The 20305-nt window shown below is 58.1% G+C and overlaps 1 protein-coding gene across 1 annotated transcript; it reads right to left on the reverse strand.

The window, feature by feature from the left end:
* Positions 1-7514: 7514 nt before the first annotated feature.
* Positions 7515-11269, reverse strand: LOC132497953 (uncharacterized). Its single transcript, XM_060111484.1, is given in 2 exon segments — positions 7515-10756; positions 10759-11269. Coding segments are annotated over 2 exon segments (3753 nt in total).
* Positions 11270-20305: the final 9036 nt, after the last annotated feature.

The raw sequence follows: 20305 nt of genomic DNA on the forward strand, positions 1-20305 counted from the left end.
CACTGCTTCTCCTCACCAACCTAACTGCACTCACTTGCCTCCACCCCCAACATGGCCCCAGGGCGAAGAGAGGAGAAAAGGGGGCCCTGCTTCAGATTAGCATCTTGGTCCCCTCCACCCCCACCCACTCTACCATCTGCTACCCACTGCTGCTGCCTAGGAGGCTGCCGGTGTGCGTACCAAGCCCCTGGCACCTGCTTGCAACAAGGGGCCCCTGGCCCCAAAGCAGGGAGAAGCTGAGGGACGGCTTCAAGAACAGTAGAAGGCCAGGCAGAAAGAGAGCGTGCATTTCTCACCCCCATGGCCTGGACAGCCCAGACTCAACATCCAACAATAGAGAGCTCCCCCCACAACGACACGGGACCTGGGCTCGGCCTTAAGTCCACACGGGACATGGGAGGGCACAGAAGTCCCATAGCTGCCGTTTCTCTAAAGACATGGTTCCTTCCATTCTCTGCAGAGAAACTGACTGGTGTGCACAGGGGGCGGTCCAAAGGGAGCTTGGGGGAAGTGCAGAGCCTGGGGGAGCCTCTAAGGGAGCCTGAGGGCCAAGCATTCCTTAGCTACTGCCTGCTCCTCAGGTCTGGCCCCTCAGGCAATGCTGATGGAGCCTCTGCCTTGGTAATAAAGGGTCCCCTAGGGACCCTACTGTAGCCTAAGACAAGTCTGGCCCCGGGGAGGCCGGAATAGGACAGAGGCCAGCTCCAGAGGCCCAGGGGTCCCACAGAGAGTCCTGGCCCCTCCTCTACTGGGGTCAGCCTGATTCAAGCCCCACCTTTCGTAGCCATAAACAGGAGTTACCTGTCACCGTGGTCCTCTGCCATGTGGGGCTTCAGACCTTGCAGTAAACCTAGGGAGGCCAGTGGGGGCCCAGGAGGCCTCCAGCTGCCTCCCAACAACTGTGGGCAACACCTCCCAATTTAGTGGCAGCTGTGAACACCAGCCTGCAGGCAACCCCTCCCCTTCCCTGCTCTCCTCTCTCAGGGACTGGGGCTGGGTTTCCTGCTGTAATAGACATGCCTAGGCCCAAGCTCTGCCCAGCCTGCCGCAGAGACCTCACTCGCAGGATGCAGGACCGGCAGAAATAGAGACCTCATTCTCAGGTCTGTGTCAGGAGGCAGAGTCAAGTTTCTCGCCCACTATCCAACTGCTTTAGGTAACTTGGGCAGGGCGCTGCCCTGGCTGGGCCTCAGGCTCTAGCTAAATCATGGTCCGTAGTTCCTGCTGCTGACTCTCTCCCATCTAATGAGGGCGCAGGCAGAGGGCGGGGGTGCTCTCCAGTCTCAGAGGTGGGCATACGATCAGGTGCTGCCTCCAGAAAGTTCAGCCTTCAATAAGCAGGCAGAGCCAAGAGCCAGCTGGCCCCTTCCAGGCACCTGGGGTCCCAATCTTTGAGCCCCTGAAGGAAAATTCACTGGGGGCCCTGCTTCCCTGTGAGCGGAGGAGGGGAAATTCAGGGAAGGCCCCAGAGTAAAGGGTTGCTATGGTGATGGAAGTTTTTTAAAAAGGAGAGGAGAGGGGAGGGGAGGGGAGGGGAGGGGAGGGGAGGGGAGGGGAGGGGAGGGGAAAGGAGAGGTGTTATTAAAATTCTCCAAGAATTCCCTGAGACTTTGGCCTGATTCCTTCCCCATGGGTTCTGTGACCCTGGTCCCCATCAAGGAAGGGGAGGTGGGGAACTGAGAGACTTTAGAAAAGAGAGGGGCAGGGACACAGAGAGACAAAGGCAGAACCTCTGATGGAAGGGGAGTAAAGAGTTGACACAGTAAAAAGGATGCAGGCACAAGGACACAGGAGGGAAGGTGGGCAGGGGGTTTCAAAGGGGCCTGTGGATGCCCAGCAGAGCCCTAAGGCCTCCATGACCATGTGCTCTGCACACCGGGACCAGGAGCTGCCCCTGATGCCTGAACCATTGAGACTGACCCCTTCTGTATTCCCCTAGACATGCACTGAACTTGGTGTGGGACAGCCATAGCTCTGGGAAAGAGGCCAGCTGTTGCGGTCCCCTCAGAACAGTTCCTCAGCCTCTCTCCCTGTCATCGCAGCAGCTTAGGTGAGGCAGGTCCAACATGTCGAAGGCACAGGCTTGGGGGGTGGAAATGAAGCTTGGAGACCTGGTTGCTTCCCTTTACAGCCCCTCCTCTCAGCTGACCCAGCTCTGCCTAGACTCCCCAGCCACCCCCCCCATCTGCTGTCCTCTAGAGGCCCTGGGTCCCCAGGGCCTCTCTTGCAGCTCAGCCTAATTCCCTGCCACAACCGTCCCCCTCCCCGACAGTGGATCCTGTCTGAGGGCCAGAAACAGCACCCCAAGCAACCTAGAAACAAGATAACAATTGCACAGCATCCCTCCACTATGCCTCAGTTTCCCTGGATGGAGATCACTGACTCTGTGGTCTTCTCCCAGGGCAAGTACTGCCCACCTGCCAGGACAAGGGCTGGAGAGGAGGGCCAGAAGCTGATATGGGAAAAGCAGCCTATGGCACCTGGGGGCCCACACCACAGGGCCCAGCGCCTGACACCGAGGGGAGTGGAGACGCCAATTTCCCAGCTGAGGAAACTGGGGCCCAGCAGGTGCCTAAAGCTGGCAGGAATCAACTGGGAGTTGGGGCGGGGGGCAGGAAGGGCACCAGGTCTCCACGGGTGGTCCTGGGCGGGGTTGGGGGGTGTTGCTCAAAGCCTGGGCCTTGGAGGAGGGTGGCAGGACAGGGGCTGGACTGCTGCAGACTGAGCTTTTGGTGAGGGACAGAGAGCCCTGCTCCCTGGGAGGGAACCTGGTGAAGCAGGCTCTGCCTAGCAGTGCGGACAAAAGCAGTTTGGCAGAGCTATGGGGGGCTGGGAGAGTCTAGGGTCTCTGCCAGGCACTACAGGCTGGGGAAAGCAGAAACTCACTCGCTCATTGTTCACCCTGCCAGCCGTGGGCCCTGCTCCCCACTGTGCTGCCACCCTGACCCCCTTCCCCAGTGCTGCTGACTCGCCCCCGCTGGCACAGCAACACACATGCGGGAGGCACACGTGTGAGCACCCAGCCCCGCACCTCCCAGCAGAAACATGTGCGTCCCCCAGCTGCACCGCGCAGCGCTGGGTCGGTGTCCTGGACCCCCGGCGGGCCCTCGAGTTCAGGCTTGGAAGATGGATCTTGGCTAGGGGGCTGCTGGTCCCCAAGGGTTTGAGCCTCCTCCCCCACCCCGCGGCAGCCCCGCCCAGCCCCCTTCAGGTTGTCGCCCATAAAGAACTCTCGTTGTCATGGAAATTAGTGACTGCTTAGCGGGAGGGAGGGGGCCCGGGGGCAGTTGGGAGGGGCCGGAGGCTGCTCTGGGAGTCCAGAGGTACAGCTGAGCCCTCCGGCCCTACCCCCACGGGGCACCACGAATGTTGGAGGGTTAATGTTTTCACAATTAGGAGCCCAGCGAGACGTAGGTGGGATGGGGGACAAGGAGGGGAGATTGGCCTGGACTTGAGTCTCAGAGGCTTCCCTTGGGACCCCCTACCCGTCTGAGGCGATGGGGAACTTTAGCCCAACCCCGCACGCCGAGCCCTGCATCTGCAGAGCCCGCGTGCTCTGCCCCCGCCGGGACCCTAAGCCCTTGCAGCGCCCCGGCGCACTCGGCTACCCGAACCTCGAGCCAGAGACTCAATCCCCTAAGACCCCACAACGTACGTTCCGGGGGCGCCACCCCCTCCCGGGTCACCCCGCACCTGCAGCGCTGGTCGGTCACAGGGAGGAAGCGATCGCGGGTTCAGTGGGGCGCCGAGGGCTCCGGGGGCGGCGGGCAGAATCCGCTCCGGGCACGCGGGGCAGACGCGGCGCCAGCTGCAGCCACTTCGGCTCGCGAACCTCCAGCATCTCCCGCCGCTCGTCTGTTCGGATTCGCACCCCGGGCCGGGGGCGGGCTGGGGGCGGGGCCTCCCTCAGCCGGCTCCGCCCCGACCCTGGAGGAGCCTGAGCCCGGAATCTCACTCGAAGGAGGGCTGAGGAGGGGATGGCAGCAGAGAAGGTGAGCACTGGCCTGCCCGGCCCCGGCCAGGCTTTCGAAGGCTCCCTTAGGCCCTTGGACTGACCGGGCAAGAAGGACCGGAGGGGCCTTCCTATGCCCATTGTAGAGGGTGCGGAGTAGAAGGTGTGGGGAAAGCCTGAGTCCTGGAGCTGCACAGGAGTGTCTTGGCAGGTAGTGGTCCCCAGGGGACTGGCGTTCTGCCCAGCTCCCCAAACCTGACCCAAAGAATGGAACCCACTTAGAACCAAGTGGGCAGTCGCTGGGGCAAGCTGTGCTACAGACAGGCCTCCCCTAGCTAGTAAACACACTGGGGTGTGTGTGTGCAAGTGAGGGCTCCAGACCTTGGTGGCAGAGTCTCCTACCCAACCTCCCCTCCCCTCCTGCAAGGTCCCATCCAGGGTGGCTGGCTCAGCCTGCCCCCTCCTGTGTGGCACTGAATTTCTCAAGCTCTGAAAGTTACCTATGACATGGCATAGACTCTGCTTTCTTGACAGTTTAATCACCCTCGAGCCCTTCCTGAACAGCATCACTACTGTTGGCCTGGGCTGGGATATGGGGATACAGGAGAACTACAGCACCATGGTGCCCCACCAGACATGGCCCCTGACTGGAGGAGGCTGAGAACTGCCGGGAAGAGCCTCTGAAGGAAGTCTTTGGCCATTTCTCTGTCCCTTGTCACAGAGGCACATGGACCAAATGCTTGCCCCGCCCCCCCACAAGCCTTGAGGCCAGTATCTGAAGGCCAGATTTAGGCTTCTCTGTGCCTGAAACTGGGCTCCACCCAACCAGAACCCTCTCAGTGAATCTTCTGACCCCATCCTGGGTGGGGTCATCTCCCAACCCCTGGCCATGTTGAGTGAGTCTCTCCTGGATGGTTCCCCACAACTGCTGACAGGAGTGACTGCCCAAGTGAGGAAGTTGGAGCTCGTGCTGGGGCTGGAAGTCTAGCCTGGGAAATGACTGCTCGAACAGGACCCCTCAATATCTTTCTCCAGAGGGGGTGTTGAGGAGCCCTTCACATCCTTCCCTGGTTTGGTCATTGCTTCCAGGCCAGGTGGGTGTCACCTCTGGGCTCCCTGGGCTCTGGGTGGTCTCATTCATGGCACCAACTCCACCACTGGGTAGGAATCTTCTGGCAAGCTGGACATCTGCAGGGCAGAGCTCTGTGTCTCATCTCAGTATGCTAAGTTCATGTCTGCAGAATGAATGAATGGCCTGGCACTCAGTCTTTCCTGCTGTCTGCCCACTGTCATTAAAACAATGGTTCTCTGCATTGTATGGTGCATCTGATCCTTGGCTTGCTGACCCCACACGTGGCACACACATTTTCTGCCTTTCCTGAAGATCATGGCTATCCAGGCACAGAAAAGCTGGGCCAAGGAGAAGCTGGAATGTGGGGGATTTAGAGGCAGGGGAAGAGGTGGCTCGCTACAGCCCTGCCTGCTGCTGGCAGTGCTCCACCTCTTCTTGGTCCTGTGCACACTCCATGTGCCTGTGGGTGAGCACGTGGCAGGGTGTATGTGCGCACGTGTGATTATGTCCGTGTGTGTGTGTGCTCTTATGCCAAAGGAGATGGCAACAGCACAGTGTGTGCAGCAGTGCCCAGGGGCGCATGTGTTTGCATTCTGTGTGCACCCAGGCATGCTTGCTTGCATGTGCACATGGACGCTGTAGCTAGCTAGTCCCTAGAGCCACTGGTCCTCTTCCTACCTAGCACAGGCCTCAGGATCGTGGAGGCTGACTCACAGTGTGAAAGCTGGACATGGGAAGAGGGTGGACCATGCCCAGGGGTGGGTGGCAGCTGTGATGACCTTATATCATTGGCCATTTATAGTCTCTCCACGAAGGGCAGCCCCTCACTCTCAGGTGTGTGTGGGAATAGCCAGGTCTTTGCCCTTTGTGGAGAGGACAAACTAAAGATGAGAACCCGGGGTTGGGACAGGGGCATGGCTTGTCCCTCAGCTTCCAGCCAGAGGGGCACCAGCAGGGTAGGGCTTCAGTGTCTTTTTTTTTTTTTAATTTATTTATTTTGGCTGCGTTGGGTCTTCATTGCTGCAGGCGGGCTTTCTCTAGTTGTGGCGAGCAGGGGCTACTCTTCGTTGCGGTGCATGTGCTTCTTGTTGTGGTGGCTTCTCTTATTGCAGAGCACAGACTCTAGAACGCAGGCTCAGTAGTTGTGGCGCACGGGCTTACTGGCTCCGCGGCATGTGGGATCTTCCTGGACCAGGTATCGAATCCGTGTCCCCTGCATCAGCAGGTGGATTTTAACCACTGCACCACCAGAGAAGTCCTGGCTTCAGTGTCTTGGCTTCAACCTCCAGCTGCCCTCCAGGCAGGAAGTAGCAACATGAGGTGAATTCTTCCTCTCAGCTCTTCCAGGCCATGGAAGACATGGACCTTTATTCCTACCCCCACTATTCAGAGCCAGACAAGGTCAGGGGCCGTGGCTTCTAGCCACTCCCCTGACCAGAGGGACAGCGGGAGGCCCTTTAAAACGGAGTGGGGTTTGGGACAAGAGCAGGGCAGTTGGCACTGGCATTGCCCCATAGTCTCTATGAAAATCTCCTGATGAGGCCTTTACCCTGGCCACCCTGTGGGCAGAGGCTGCCCATTTTGGGAGGCACAGGAGGCGAAGGGAGCCCAAAGTTGACAGTTCTGGCTCCCACCAAAACTAGATAGTCAGAGAGGCAGGATAAGGTATGGGTCTCCATGTCCACAGAGACTACGAAGCAGGCCAGAGCCTCATCCCCCAGCTCAGGTTGTATCTCCCACCCAGGATTCAGGATTTATCAGCCCCCCACCCTGATTTCCTGCCCCAGGGAACCAAAGGCCAGCACTCCTATACCTTCATATTCTGACTGGCTGACAGAAGCACCTGCCAAACCAGCATAGAGCTCCAGCCAAGGTTCTGACTTTAGGAGGTATCTGCATTATCAGGCCAGCTCCCCCCTGGAAGCCCAGACTCTGACAGGGACCCTCCTTTGGGGTAACAAGTGCTCCAGGGCCCCAGCCATCTGTAGAACTGTTTGGCTGTTGTCAATGTTGCTGGCCTCAGCACCCCGTAGAGGGCCCAACATGGGGGAAGGCAAACAGTCTTTTCCTCTGGAGCTAGGGGAGGGGGCTGCCCCCCCTTCATGACTCACTCCAGGCTGTGTGGGTTATTACATTATGTTTGAAATTGCCATGGCAACGAGCTGGCAATCAAGGGTAATTGAGCTTGTCACCGGGGCAACAGGGCAAAACCCGCAGCCGCCACTCTCTGTGGATGCCCTTGGGGTGCAATAAAGGTCAGGCTAGACCAGGGCCAATGTCAGCCATGGGGCTGCGGGGCTCTCTGGAAAGGATAGGATTGCCAAGGCCCATGGAATTCCAGTGTGTAGAGGCAGGGTGTGCCTTGGGAGTGCCAAGGTCCCCATCCCTGACCACATCCCTGGATCCCTGCCCTTCCCTCCACCACCACCCTGTGCCTAAAATATGCCACAGTGGTCAAAAGAAGCAGAACCAGAAAGAACTTTTATGTGCTCATAGATGGTACTTATATATGGCCCATGGGCCCTCCTCCTCGTACTCACGGCGGCTGAGCCACAGGCTCTGGAAGGAGTCCCAGGACGCCATGATGGAGCCTCCAAGCCAAGCAGCAACAGCACGGTGCGGAGAGCCCAGCACAGTGGCACCAGGGCCCAGCTCCTGTCTCAGGCGCTCAGGAAAGCCACTCAACAGGGTGCCGCCACCGTCCAGCACCACATTGGCCAGCAGCTGCTCCTGTTGCTTGGCCTCCAGCCAACTGATACTTAGGAGGGCTAGTTGTGGAAGGCCTGGCTGATTGAGGCCTAGCAGATTGGGCTGGAAGAGGGCCTCGGGGCAGCAGAAGTGCTCAGAGCCCAGTGTGATAACCTGCTTGTCTGGAAGCAAAAAGTCCACCGGGGCCAGGGCCTGGGCACGGGCCATCTCAGCTGTCATGTCCATGGTCACATAGCAGCAGGCCTCTTTAATCTGGTTGACCAGCCATACCTTGAACAGTGACTGGCCACCTGCCAGCAACAGCTGAGCCAGGTATTCAGTGAGGTCAGCACCCGCCACATCCAGCTGGTAGGTGTCAAGTGGGGCCAGATCCCCAGTGATGATGGGTGCCACATAGGAGGTGCCATGGCCACTGCCCATCACCAGCCCAGTGGTCCACCCATAAGCATAGAGTGCCAGCAGGGCCTGATGCACCATCTGCATGGCTGGCACATGGAAACGCTCAAAGAGTATTTCAGCCACCTTTTCTCGGTTGGTGCGTGGTGAGGTGGGTGAGTCCGCCACAAGCACAGCCAGCTCCTCGGGCTGCACACCCAGCCTGCAATAGAACAGGTGCTGCCACAGCACCTGTGCATCCCAGTTGGAGACCACTCCTCGATTCAGCACCGAGTAGGAATCCTCTTGTTTCTCAGGCACTGCGTACCTGGGCTGGCCCTGGACTGGATGCTGGAGCAGCTGGACACGTGAGGGCAGCACACTGAGGACATGGTCCTCTCCAGCCAGTCCACATTTGGTGAAGCCTGTGCCTGTGTCAGTCACCATGGCTGCCATGTCCTGGTAGGGGCCCCGTGAATGGTGGCAGAGCACTGGGGACCGTACTGGCAGAACGTCCATGGTGGGCGCCAGCTCATAGCAGGCCCCTCGGAGAAGGCCAAGCTGTTCGACCACTGGCGAGTGTGTAACGTCCTCAGCTGTCAGCTTGAACCAGGGACCGTGGGGCTCAGTGCCTACCATGGCCGTGGGCAAGACCTTGCAGCTAGGACCAGGTGTGGTGAATGTGAGCAGGGAAGGCTGCTCCTCCCACTCCCTGGGGCAGCCGCCAGCTTGCCATGATGAGAGCCGATGTGAGCTGGAGCTTTGACCAGCACTGACACCAACATTTTCTCTGTTTACATAGACACAGGTCTCCTCAGGGGCCGGGGTCACCCGAAGTACCCCCACATGGGTAGGCGGGCCCAATGGCTCACCTTCCTGGCACAGAGTGGAGGCCTGACCATGCTCCCTAGTGGTGGGAGGACCTCTTGAGAGAGTGGGCTCATTGGAGATGGGAGGTTCTTGGGAAAAAGGAGGCTGTCTAGTGAGAGAAAGCTGCCTGGCAATAGGGGCTTCAGTGAGAGGGGCCCGACCAGGAAGGGGGTGCTGCTTGGTGGAGGGGGCCTGCTCAGCTAGGGGTGGCTGTCCAGAAAGGTGGGTCTGCCTGGGAAGGGGACGCTGCTCTGCAGAGGGAGGCTGACTGGCCAAAGGGGGCTGTCTGGAAAGAGGATGCTGCTCAGCTAGTGGGGGCTGACCACCGAGGGAGGCGTGCCCAGCACCTTTGACCTGAGGGTTGTCAGGGTGAGCAGTAACGACCTCTTTCTGATTGTGGTTGCCTACATCCTCCTGGAGCAGGGGTCTGGGCACCTGCTGGGTTTTGGCTGGTGGTACAGGCTCTGCGGTCTGCTCTGAGTTCGTCCACTGCAGTTTCTTGGCCTGGACCATCGAGGTGTCCTGCATCCCGGAGGCATCCTGCATCCAAATGGTGTGACTAGTTTCAGTTTTTTCAGCGTCAGGTTTGGACCAGCCAGGATCATGGGCATGGCTCAGTATCCTCTCTCCAAATTGGAGGGACATTCCCAGTGGAACACGCCCAGTGAGCATCCCCATCCTGATGGGTGTCTCAGTACCAGGGGAGCCTCGTGACTCCAGGTTGAGCCTGGCCTCTTTGGGAACCAGGGCCACCTCTCGGTAGCTTCCAGATGAAAGGCTGGAGGACACGGGGCTGGACACCATGGGTGTGGTGGACCAGAAGCTGGAGCCATCACTGTCAAGGGAGAGGATGGGCATGGCCAACGGCCGGGTGGATGGCGTATTTTCAGAGGCATAGATGGATGGGTGGCTGGGCATGAGGCCCACCAGCACTGCCCTTGAGCCCATGGGGTCATGGCACAGCAGCCCCATCCTGGTGTTGCCCGTGGCCATATCAAATACCAGCACACGGTCTTCCACAGCATCCCGGAGCTGGCAGGTAGGGGCACTGGAGGGGGGTATCTGCGTGGCTTCCCTGGGAGGATGTACTGGGGGGGAGTTGTGGCAGGTTACTTGGTAGGCAGATGGCGGCACGTTGGAGCAGGTGTTGCTGCAAGCATTGAGGGGCTGCTGACCTGGCTGAGAGCTGCAGATCTCCTGGTTACCCCTCTTGGACTTGGGGGTTTCTGGGGGCCCTGAGCCCAGTTTGGGGCTGCCTGGCCTGGAGGTACAGACCATGGGCTTCTCCACTTGGTTCTCAGGCTGCCTTGGTAACACCGGCCTTTGGGCAACCTCAAGCTCCTGGGCCTGGTCTGGGGAGTCTTTTGGAGTGCGCGCTGGGGTGGCAGGCTCATCCTGAGAATGGAAATTCACTTTGTCCTGGCAGGATGTGACCCCTTTGGGAGACTCCAACTGGATTGACCATTGGTTGCCACATTTCCTGGGCAAGAGGTCTTGGGACAGGCCCTTGGTGATGGCATTGGTATCCATCAGGTGGTCAAGGTTGCAGGTGTAAGATTCAACTGCTGCTGACATTGAGATTGTATCCAGAGCTGGAGTATTTGCCCGAGTTGGAGTTGGAGTTGGAGGCACCTGAGCCGGACATGGACACTGGCCCTGGCCCTGATCTTGGGCCGGAACCAGAAGAGGACCTTGGGCTGCAGCTGAGCCACCCTCCCCTGAAAGAAAATACGGTAGCCACCGGCTCTTCCTAATGCCCAATGGGGCTATCTGTTGGGGCTGCAGGGGCCTTTGCCCCAGCCTACTAGGACTTTAGCTGGAGCCTTGCCCTCCCCCGCCATCTGCACCTGAAGCCGGAAACAGCAGAGTCCATGCTGGGCCATGTCACTGGTGCCGTCACTGCGCCTGCACACCAGTAGGGCCAGGGTCCTGTTCTCTGTGACAAGATGTGTTTGGGCTCCCACGATAGAGCCTGGAAACGAGCTAGTGGAGGAGAGTCTCAGGGAATCCTGGGAGGCCCGCTCACAGCCACGTTGGGAGCTAACCTCAGCAGGGTCCCAGAGTTGCTGGTGACTGGGCTCGTGGGTATGGGCCTGGGAGGCTGAGCCATAGGCCCCATCAAGGGTGGCCTCGGTCGACAGTGACAACCCCAGCCTCGAGTATACAGATCCTGAGTTTATCCATGGTCCCTGGGACCCTCAAGGGCCACCGCCCAGCTGCTGGCTGCCAGCTGAGGGGTGGCCCTCGGAGCCCGATAGATCAGGGCCCCCCACTTTCTTGGTGACTTCCATAGTCCTGCTCCATGCCCTAGGTGCCCTGCCCGCACTTCATTGCCATGGCAACCCCACACATCACAGCCCCCAGTGACCTGGGGGAGGGTGAGAGAGTGTGGGAAACCAGGGGCCCCACCCCCCTGAGGAATGGGGGCCTGCCCAGGGAATCTTGAGAGGTAGAAAGGCCAAGGGACCCCAGTGAATTCTACCAACCCTAGACTGGCCTCCTCTCTCCTTGCCAGCCAGGTGGCCACTCTGCCCAGGCCAGCCCTAGAGGGAGGGCAGTGCTCCTAGAGGCAAGACTGTGTATAAGGCCAAGGGAAAAAGGTAGGCAGGGGAGATACTGAGGAAGTCCCTGGGTTCTCAGTTTACCTCAGATGCCAGACTTGGCTCTTTCTCCCCATTTCCCACATGGCAACTTGAGACTTAAGCCCTGACCCAGGGATGCAGTTCCAAGTGTGTGACCCGAGGCCCTTGTGGGGCGCAAAGCCCCTTCACCACTCAGTCCTGAGAGGCAGAAAAGTGGGTGAGGGGCCCAGGCTCAGGCTCTAACTCCCCTCCCCCATGTTCCCCAGCTCCCGCTCCAGGGACAGCAGCTCCTTGGCAATCTCTCTGCTCCAGATGGTTTTCCTCTGCCTGTGCCTCACAGAGCCCCCTCCCCAGAGCCACATGTCCTTGAGGCCCAGGACCAGTATCCCACAGAGGTGGGGATGGGGATGACACGGGTGGGAGTGGGGCCTCTGCTCAGAACCCTCAAGTCAGAATGTTCTAGCTCTTGTCATATTGTGTCAACTTCACCTTGGCCAGAAGGGGGGCAGAACACTGGGCATAGGGCTGGGCCACCAGTGGAAATTACAGGATGGGGCACAGTGGGGACACAGTGGTTAGGGGGCTGTCCACACAGTGGGCACAGGGCTGGCTACACAGTGCGGGCATGGTGGGTGCAGAACTGGGTACACATTGGGCACAACTGCATACGCAATTAGGACAAGTTGGACAAAGGACTGGACTTGGGTAGCACACAGAAAAGAAAGCTATTAGACAAGGTGGGCAGTACTGCCCTCCATTTTGTAGATGGGCAGAGGGTCAGGGAGGAGTGGGACCTGCCTGGACCACCAGCCGAGGCCCAGATGTGCCCTGCAGCCACAGAGGACAGGCCTAGTTTGGGGAACTGACCAGTGCCACAGGCCTGAGTCTGGAGGTTCTGACTGGGGCGGGGTCAGACCTTCCTCCTTCCCCCAGCTATAAGCTCTGGGCCTCCTCCTTCTGTCCTCCAGGGCTATCCTTTGAGGCCTCAGTCTTTCTACCCAGGAAACAGGTTTGTGGAGAACGAACCTGTAGTCTTGTCCTCTGAAGCGGTGTATTTTCACAGAAGTTAAAAATAGTGCTTACGGTTGGCCGTGGGGTGTGCAGCAATGTGACCAGGGACCAAAGCTAGCTCTGTGCTTCATCTGCACCTTCCTGACTCGGCACTGGGCAAAGCCTGACTCAGCCATGTCTCAGGCCCCCCGACCCCCTCCCCCTTCCCCAGATGCTGCCTTCAGTTAAGAATGGGGGGCTTCCCTAGTGGCGCAGTGGTTGAGAGTCCGCCTGCTGATGCAGGGGACACGGGTTCGTGCCCCGGTCTGGGAAGATCCTGCATGCCGTGGAGCGGCTGGGCCCGTGAGCCATGGCCGCTGAGCCTGTGCGTCCGGAGCCTGTGCTCCGCAACGGGAGAGGCCACAACAGTGAGAGGCCCGCGTACCGCAAAAAAAAAAAAAAAAAAAAGAATGGGGATAGATGTGTCTGGACACTGCTGCTCACCACACACTATGGCCCAGGATGGTGACAGAGCCCAAGGGTCTGTGGCCTGCACATGTGTGCATTCACACACACGTACTTGCTGAACACTATTAACTTCATTAATCTCTGGCCCCAAGCAAACTTTTTAAATTTTGTTTTGTTTTTCCCCATGACAGAGATGCTAGTAGCAGCCTCCTGTGTTTGTGGGAGGGCTGGAGAAGCATGGAGGGAGGCCCTGAAAGTCCCTGCCTGTCCGACCACTGAGCCATCGCCCCACTCCTGCAGAAGTGAGGCATAATCCTCCCTTTCAGGGCTGGAGTCCTCATGAACAACAGATCTGACAAGGGTGTGGCCCACGAAGGAAAGACCAAAGAAGGCAGCCCGGAGAGAGGAGAAGGCTTTTCCCACCTGGGAAGCAAAACACCCCTTATAGCAATAAGAACAGTGACTGCTATTGACTGGGCCCTTCCTCTGTGCCAGGCAATGCTGAGCACTGTAACCCAGCCTCACAGCAACTCAACAAGAGCCGGGTGCTGTCACCCTTATTTTATAAATGATGAAATCAAGGCACAGGGAGGAGAGAGAATTCACAGAGGTTGCAGCTAGTGAGTTGTAGAGCTAGCCTGAACCCACACTTCAGGAAACTACAGTGCCATCACAGGTGTCATGCGCAGGGCTACGTTGGCATGGACCCTGCTGGAGGGGAGCCAACATGCCTGCCTTCCGAGTGCTGCAGCCCCAAGCCCCCACCCAAGCTGTAACCCACATGGCCCTGTTCCTCCTCCCAATAGCTTGGCAGGTGGATCAGGCATGCAAGGGGGCATTTTCCTGGGGGGCACTAAGCCAGTGCCTCCCAGGAAGCTGTCAGTGCTGAGTAGGGGGCTAGTTACATACCCTGGGGGAACTGGCTGAGTCTTTTGTGCTCAGAATTCTTGGCTGGCTGAAGCCCCTCTGCTTTATCCAGCTGAGGGGAGGGGCAGCAGGCAGTTAGAGAGGATCCCAGGCTGGGCCCCTTCTACCCAGCCCCCTCCTGCACCCACCCCCCATCCCCCCATCCCCTCCCCCCTCATCAGGCAGGGACATTGCCCCTGTACCCCTCCCCCCAACATGTTTTTAAATAGTCTCTCACCAGGAAGAAGGGCATCCAATTCTATTTCTGATTCTGGAAAGTGAGGAGGGCCAACATGTTACCATGGCAACCTGGAGAGCCCCTCCCCCAGGCTGAGCCCATTCCCCAGGCTGAGGGCTGTCTGGGATGGAGGGGCCAGGAAGCAACAGGAAGGAGCTCAGTATGAGGGCGAGGCCGTACAGAGGCTCCTCTGTGAGGGCGGGTTCCAGCACTGCCTCCCTTCACACTTCACCTGACCCGCTCCCGGCAGGCTTGGGGGAAGGCCCCAAACCCTGTGGAGAGGGTCAGACTTCAGGAGATGGGGACGGTCACCTCAGTCTGAGAAACCCTCCTTCCCAGTGGATCAGGCTGGAATCCTCCTACCTAGGAGACCTTGAGGATGGTGGGCAGGAAGGACATCAAGAGGAGAGGCACAGAAGGCCCCATTCTACCTCATGACCAGCCAAGTCTCCCAGACCTGCTTCTCCAACACAGACATATTTGGGGCTCTGTTGTGTTCTCAGGAGTCAGCTCTGTCAAGTCCCTGGCCCTGCACTCTTCCAGTCTACCTGCCTTCCCCTCCCTGTACTCTGGGAAGACTCGACATCCCCAAAAATCTAGGATCAAAAGGAGCCTTAGGGACTTCCCTGGTGGCGCAGTGGTTAAGGAATCCGCCTGCCAACACAGGGGATATGGGTTCGAGCCCTGGTCCAGGAAGATCCTACATGCTGCAGAGCAACTAAGCCCATGCACCACAACTACTGAGCCTGCACTCTAGAGCCCGCGAGCCACAACTACTGAAACCTGCGCGCCTAGAGCCTGTGCACCGCAACAAAGAGTAACCCCCGCCCGTCGCAACTAGAGAAAGCCCATGTGCAGCAACGAAGACCCAACGCAGCCAAAAATAAATAAATAAAATAAATAATTAATTAAAAAGGAGCCTTAAAGGGCTCCCAGTGCAGCTAACCACTTGATAATGGAGTGAAAAGCAATGCCTGTTTCCCCATCTCTGCCTACTGTCCAAGGGCTCAGACACCAGCCCTCTGTCCCAGAGGCTGCACGTGGGTAGCACTTAGTTCTGTGGAGGGAGGGCACTCCAGGTAGGAGCACAGCCCAAGCAGAGGCAGGCTTCTGAAGAGACCCACAAGGACCTTGTGATCAACATTCTCTGGGCCCTGATGGGAAACCAAAGCCCCCCAGAAGGAAGGCTGTACCCTCTGTCTGTCTCTCAGCTCTATTCCCAGCACTCCGTCTGTGTTTTCCTCTCCCCACTGTGAACTCTAACTTCCTGCTTCCCTGGAAGTCTCTCCTGTTCAGGGTGCACCCATTCCACGGAGGCAGCACCATGTTTGAAGGAGCTGGCCCCTTCTCCCTGCCCCGCTGCTTCACCCCAAAGAAAGGCAGTCACGGTGCAGAAAACCCCAGTCCTAGAGGAAACTATGGCAGGGTGAGGGGTGATAATCCACTCCTCATCTGGGATGTGAACGGCAGAACCCGAGAGTGCAGGAGGACATGGCTTTTGAGCTTTAAGGCACAGGGAAATTTAAATAACAGATGTTTAAACAACCTTCTCTGCAAGCCATGGTGCAGTGACCCCTCTGCTGTGATGTGTTACAGCTTAAAAATAGCCCACAATGAACCGCTCTGAGCTCCAATTGACTCAAGCTTACGTAACTCTGCGTGAAAGATGGCCAGCCGCACCAGCCAGGAGGGAGGACAACAGCACTGGCACCCCCCTGACTGCTGTCCACAGCTGGCTTAGAGGCTGCGGCCAGCTCCTCACCCTCCCTGGGAGCAGCCTCCCATCCAGGAGCCAGCAGCGGGGAGTGGGGGGAGGAGGCAGGACTTCATGCCCAGCAAGAAAAGACCTCCAACCACACCTGTGAAGGGGATGTAAGGAGAGCTGCCCTCCCTCAGGGTCCCTGAGGAACCCGGGCCCAGTGGAGGGTGGGGGCGACTTTAAGAACAGATGGCTGGACTTCCCTGGTGGTGCAGTGGTTAAGAATCCGCCTGCCAATGCAGGGGACACGGGTTCGATCCCTGGTCCGGGAAGATCCCACATGCTACGGAGCAACTAAGTCCATGCGCCACAACTACTAAGCCTGCACTCTAGGGTCCGCATGCTGCAACTACTGAGCCCGTGTGCTGCAACTACTGAAGCTCGTGCACCTAGAGCCCATGCTCCGCAACAGTAGAAGCCACTGTGACGAGGAGCACGCACACGCGCACCACAATGAAGAGTAGCCCTCGCTCGCCGCAACTAGAGAAAGCCCACGCGCAGCAACGAAGACACAACGCAGCCAAAAATAAATAAATAAAATTAAAAAAAAAAAAAAAAAGGAACAGACGGCTGTGTCAGAGAGACAAGGGCAGGAGCCCACATGGGCAGAGTGACTGGGGTAGCCCAAACAATTCCTTTCTCCCTTTGAAGAGGGCCCTCCCCAGCTTGGAGAGACATGTCAGCAGGACTGATGCCTCTCTGAAGCTGTCACTACCGTGGAGCCCAGGGGTGGAGCTGACTCTTTGGGGGTCTCTAAGTCTCCATGGTCCAGGCCGCATGGAGCCAGTCAGGGGGATGGACTTGTAGCATGAGAGAGGGAGCTCTGACTTCAAAGCTGATTAAATCCTGTGATCTTGGCCACCAGCTGCTGCTTTTGAGTCCCCTGCCTTCCCTGATGCATTCCCAGATCCCAACTGCCCAGTCCAAGACTGACCGCAAGTGTGCAAGTGGCTAAGCCAACAAGAAAGGCAACAGATTGGAGAGAAGGCAAGGATGCCCCTGGCTCTCGTGCTCCCTCTGCCTCTCCCCATGCTGAGCCCCAGGGATTCAGCAACTTCCTCAGCTCCTACCACCTGAGCTCAGAATAGGAACCGTCATGGGCCTGGCCCTCGCCCTCAAGCTCCGACAGAGCAACAGTGAGACAGGCAAGGGCCAAATACAAGGGCCCTCCTGCCACCTGCCCAGCAAAGGCTGGCTCTCAGGACCACTAGTGCTTCTGCTTCCCTTCCAGGGTTTGGGCTGCAGGATGGGTGGAGCAGAAATTGTGGGGGAATGGGTAGCTGTGGAGGGACTGGAGCTGGTCCTGGGCTCTCTTGGCATCTAGGCTCATTGGGTTAAAAACCCCAACTGGAACAAACCCCAAAAGAATGGAGGGAGAGACTGAGGCTCAACTGGCCCCCCTGTGCCGGATGGGGAATGCTGGGGGTGGTTCATCAAGTCATCCCCCCTCCTCCAGGCTGGAGTAGCTCCACCTCCAAGCTGGTTAGACCCTCACATGGGCAGAACAGAGGCTCTGAGTGAAGAGATGCTTGGTTCCTGGGGTCTTCATGGAGGAGAGTTCTCCAGCCCAGCATTGAGTAAACGGTGTTTTTCATCAGGGCCTGGCAGATACCGGATCAGCGCTCAGCTACCGATTCCTGGGGCTGCTTCTCTCTGGGCAGAGGCAATAAGTGTGAGAGGTGCATCCCAGGCCTTCCTGAGCCTCAGACACTTCCAGCAGTGCCCACGTCCCCCAACCCCACCCGGCACTGGAGGGTCCTGCTCTCTCCTACAGGTGCAGGGAGTTAGTTAATGAAATGGCACCAGAGGTGGACCCGGGACCTCATGGGCTGAACCAAGGGAGTGACGGATGAAGCCACTGTCCCAGAAAGTTCTCAGGATTTGAAATGGAGCTGTGTCTAGAACCCTCAGGTGTGACCCCCTAGAGAGCCTTTGGATCCCTGAGGAAATTCTCTGATAGGCTGGGGCTTTGGCATAAGGGGAATCTCAGACCAGACTCATGATCCCCTATCAAAGCAGGTCGGTCTACCCCATGCTTGCCCTCCAGGGGCCAGACAACAGCGACACCAGTGGGCAATCAGGAGGATGTGAGTCATCTGCTGCTTCCTCAGCCCCAGCTTCCATCCTGGCCTTCCTCCAGCCTTTATTGGCTCCTGCTGGGCCCCAGACCCACTGGAGATGAGGAGAGGAACTGACACCCGCTCTCCACAGCTCATGATGGCAATGCTGGACTCCCAAAGCCCTGGGAGAAAACTGTGCTCACCCCATTCCACCCTAGTGGCAGGCCCAGGCCCACCAGGGCCACCAGCAACCTTCTCCTTGGACCAACCATTATTCAGGCCTCCCCCAAGGCAAAGGCAGTCCAGGCTTCATTAGCCCTGGAAACCACTCAGAAAACTCCTGGTCCCCCCAGCCCATCAGGGGGCCTAGAACCTATCCTCCCTTCCTCTCCTTCCTGGTGGCCCAGTCAGGAATTGGAACCCTGAAGTAGTTCCAGCTCCCAACACTCCAGATGGACTTAGGACTATCAGGTGGCTCTGAGAAAAGAGTTCAGAGCTTGGGGGCTGCAGCATCAGGGAGAGAGGGTGCAGCTGTGGCAAGCACCTGCTTAACTGTGTCCCCTCCCTCGAGAATCCTGGCCCTGGAGGCCCTTGGCCCAGAAACAGGCCCAAAGCCCCACATTCTGGCTACACAGGAAACCTGACATCCCCTGAGCTTCTTCCGTCTCCCTTCTCTGGGACTCCACTCCTCGCTAAGCTTCCCTCCCAGCCAGAGACCCCCTTCTCTCTGAGTCCCTCTCTTATGGACAGAGAAGCCCATGGTCCATAAGCTGCAGAGGCCCAGTGGGGAAGGAGCCTCAGTCCAGCTTCAGTGAAGCCTCTGAGCCTTCTTCTCGCTCCCCACCCAGCTCCAAGCCCTGGGTGACCCTTAGATCCCAAAGATGAGGTTAGGGCACAAGGACTACTAGTTGGAGGGATGGAGACAGTCCTTTCCAACTGGTACAGGGACCACAGCTGTGGGAGTGCTCCAGGACATTCCACTCACCTCTCTCCCAGCCTCAGGGGTGACACAATGGGGGAGAGAGAGCCCAAGGGTCCCTGACAGAGCATGCAAGGCTACAACCTCCTCTGTGCCTGCACTCATGGGCATCAGAGGTGCAGGGGTAAACAGGCAGACAGAGTCCATCTCTTCCCCTCTCCAGCTCATAGGGCCCTGATCTTCAGATCCTTGCACTTGAGCGTGAGAGTCTCCTTTTAAGCTTTACTCCTGTCCTCAGAGTCCTTTGGGTCCCCATATTTGGGCCTCCCTCTGGCCTGAGGTGACAGAGTAGGCAACAGATGGGTAGAAAACAGCTAGGCAGCTCCAGTCCCAAGGAGACCCCCACTCTGCTTACCAGGGGGCTCTTGCCTAATCCCAGCGTTCCATGCATGACAGGGCAAAGAGCTGGGGACTCAAAGGGAAGGGAGCTTACGCCCCTTAGGATGAGCCAGGGTCTCCCAACTGATGAGATAGAGGCCATGGGGGACCTGAGCAAGAGAGAGGAACCAGGACTTCCCTGGTAGCACAGTGGTTAAGACTCCATGCTCCCAATGCAGCAGGCCCGGGTTCGATCCCTGGTCAGGGAACTAGATCCCACATGCATGCCACAACTAAGAGTTCGCATGCCACAACTAAAGAGCTCATGTGCCACAACTAAGGAGCCTGCCTGCTGCAACTAAGACCCAGCAAAACCAAACAAATAAATAAATAAATATTTTTTTTAAAAAACGAGAGAGAGAGAGGAACCGCCACAGTGCATGTCCCGGGCTCAGTCACTCTGATACTCCAGTTATCCACACCAGCAGAGCCCAGCGGCCCCCTCAGCATTGAGGGCACGGGGGAGGGATAGTACAAGGAGGAAGCTGTTCTCCTTCTCTGGTGGAGCCTGCCCCTCTAGTGGGTATTGTACAGTGGCCTTGACGAGTATAAATAGCCCAAGCAGTCTGCACCTTGAAGCTGGTGCCTTGAAAGTGTGGAGCTGAGGCCTTGCTGCTGGCTCATCTCTTTCAAGGCTGCAAGAGCAATGCTGGCAGGATTGGGGGGAAGGGGAGCAAGTCTCCATGACTTATCAGTGGGGTGGGGGTGTCGGGGGGAGTTGGGGGAAGGCTGCAGGTAGAGCAGGGAGCCCTGGGGTGGGGTTAGGGCCTGGGGAATGGGACAGGCAGACTGGGCAATAGGAGAAGCCAACCTGGCTGCTGCATATCTGGGTATTCAACCCACCCCTCTCGGTTCCATCCAAAAGCCCCCAGGACCCTGTAACCTGGATTTGGGCCTGGCCTCCTCTTCCTGCTCTCTGGAGCCTTCTTGCTGACTCAACCCCTTTCCAGCCTCAGGGTATTTGCAT

This window comes from Mesoplodon densirostris, chromosome 10, assembly GCF_025265405.1.
Source record: "Mesoplodon densirostris isolate mMesDen1 chromosome 10, mMesDen1 primary haplotype, whole genome shotgun sequence".
Taxonomy (NCBI): Eukaryota; Metazoa; Chordata; class Mammalia; order Artiodactyla; family Ziphiidae; genus Mesoplodon; species Mesoplodon densirostris.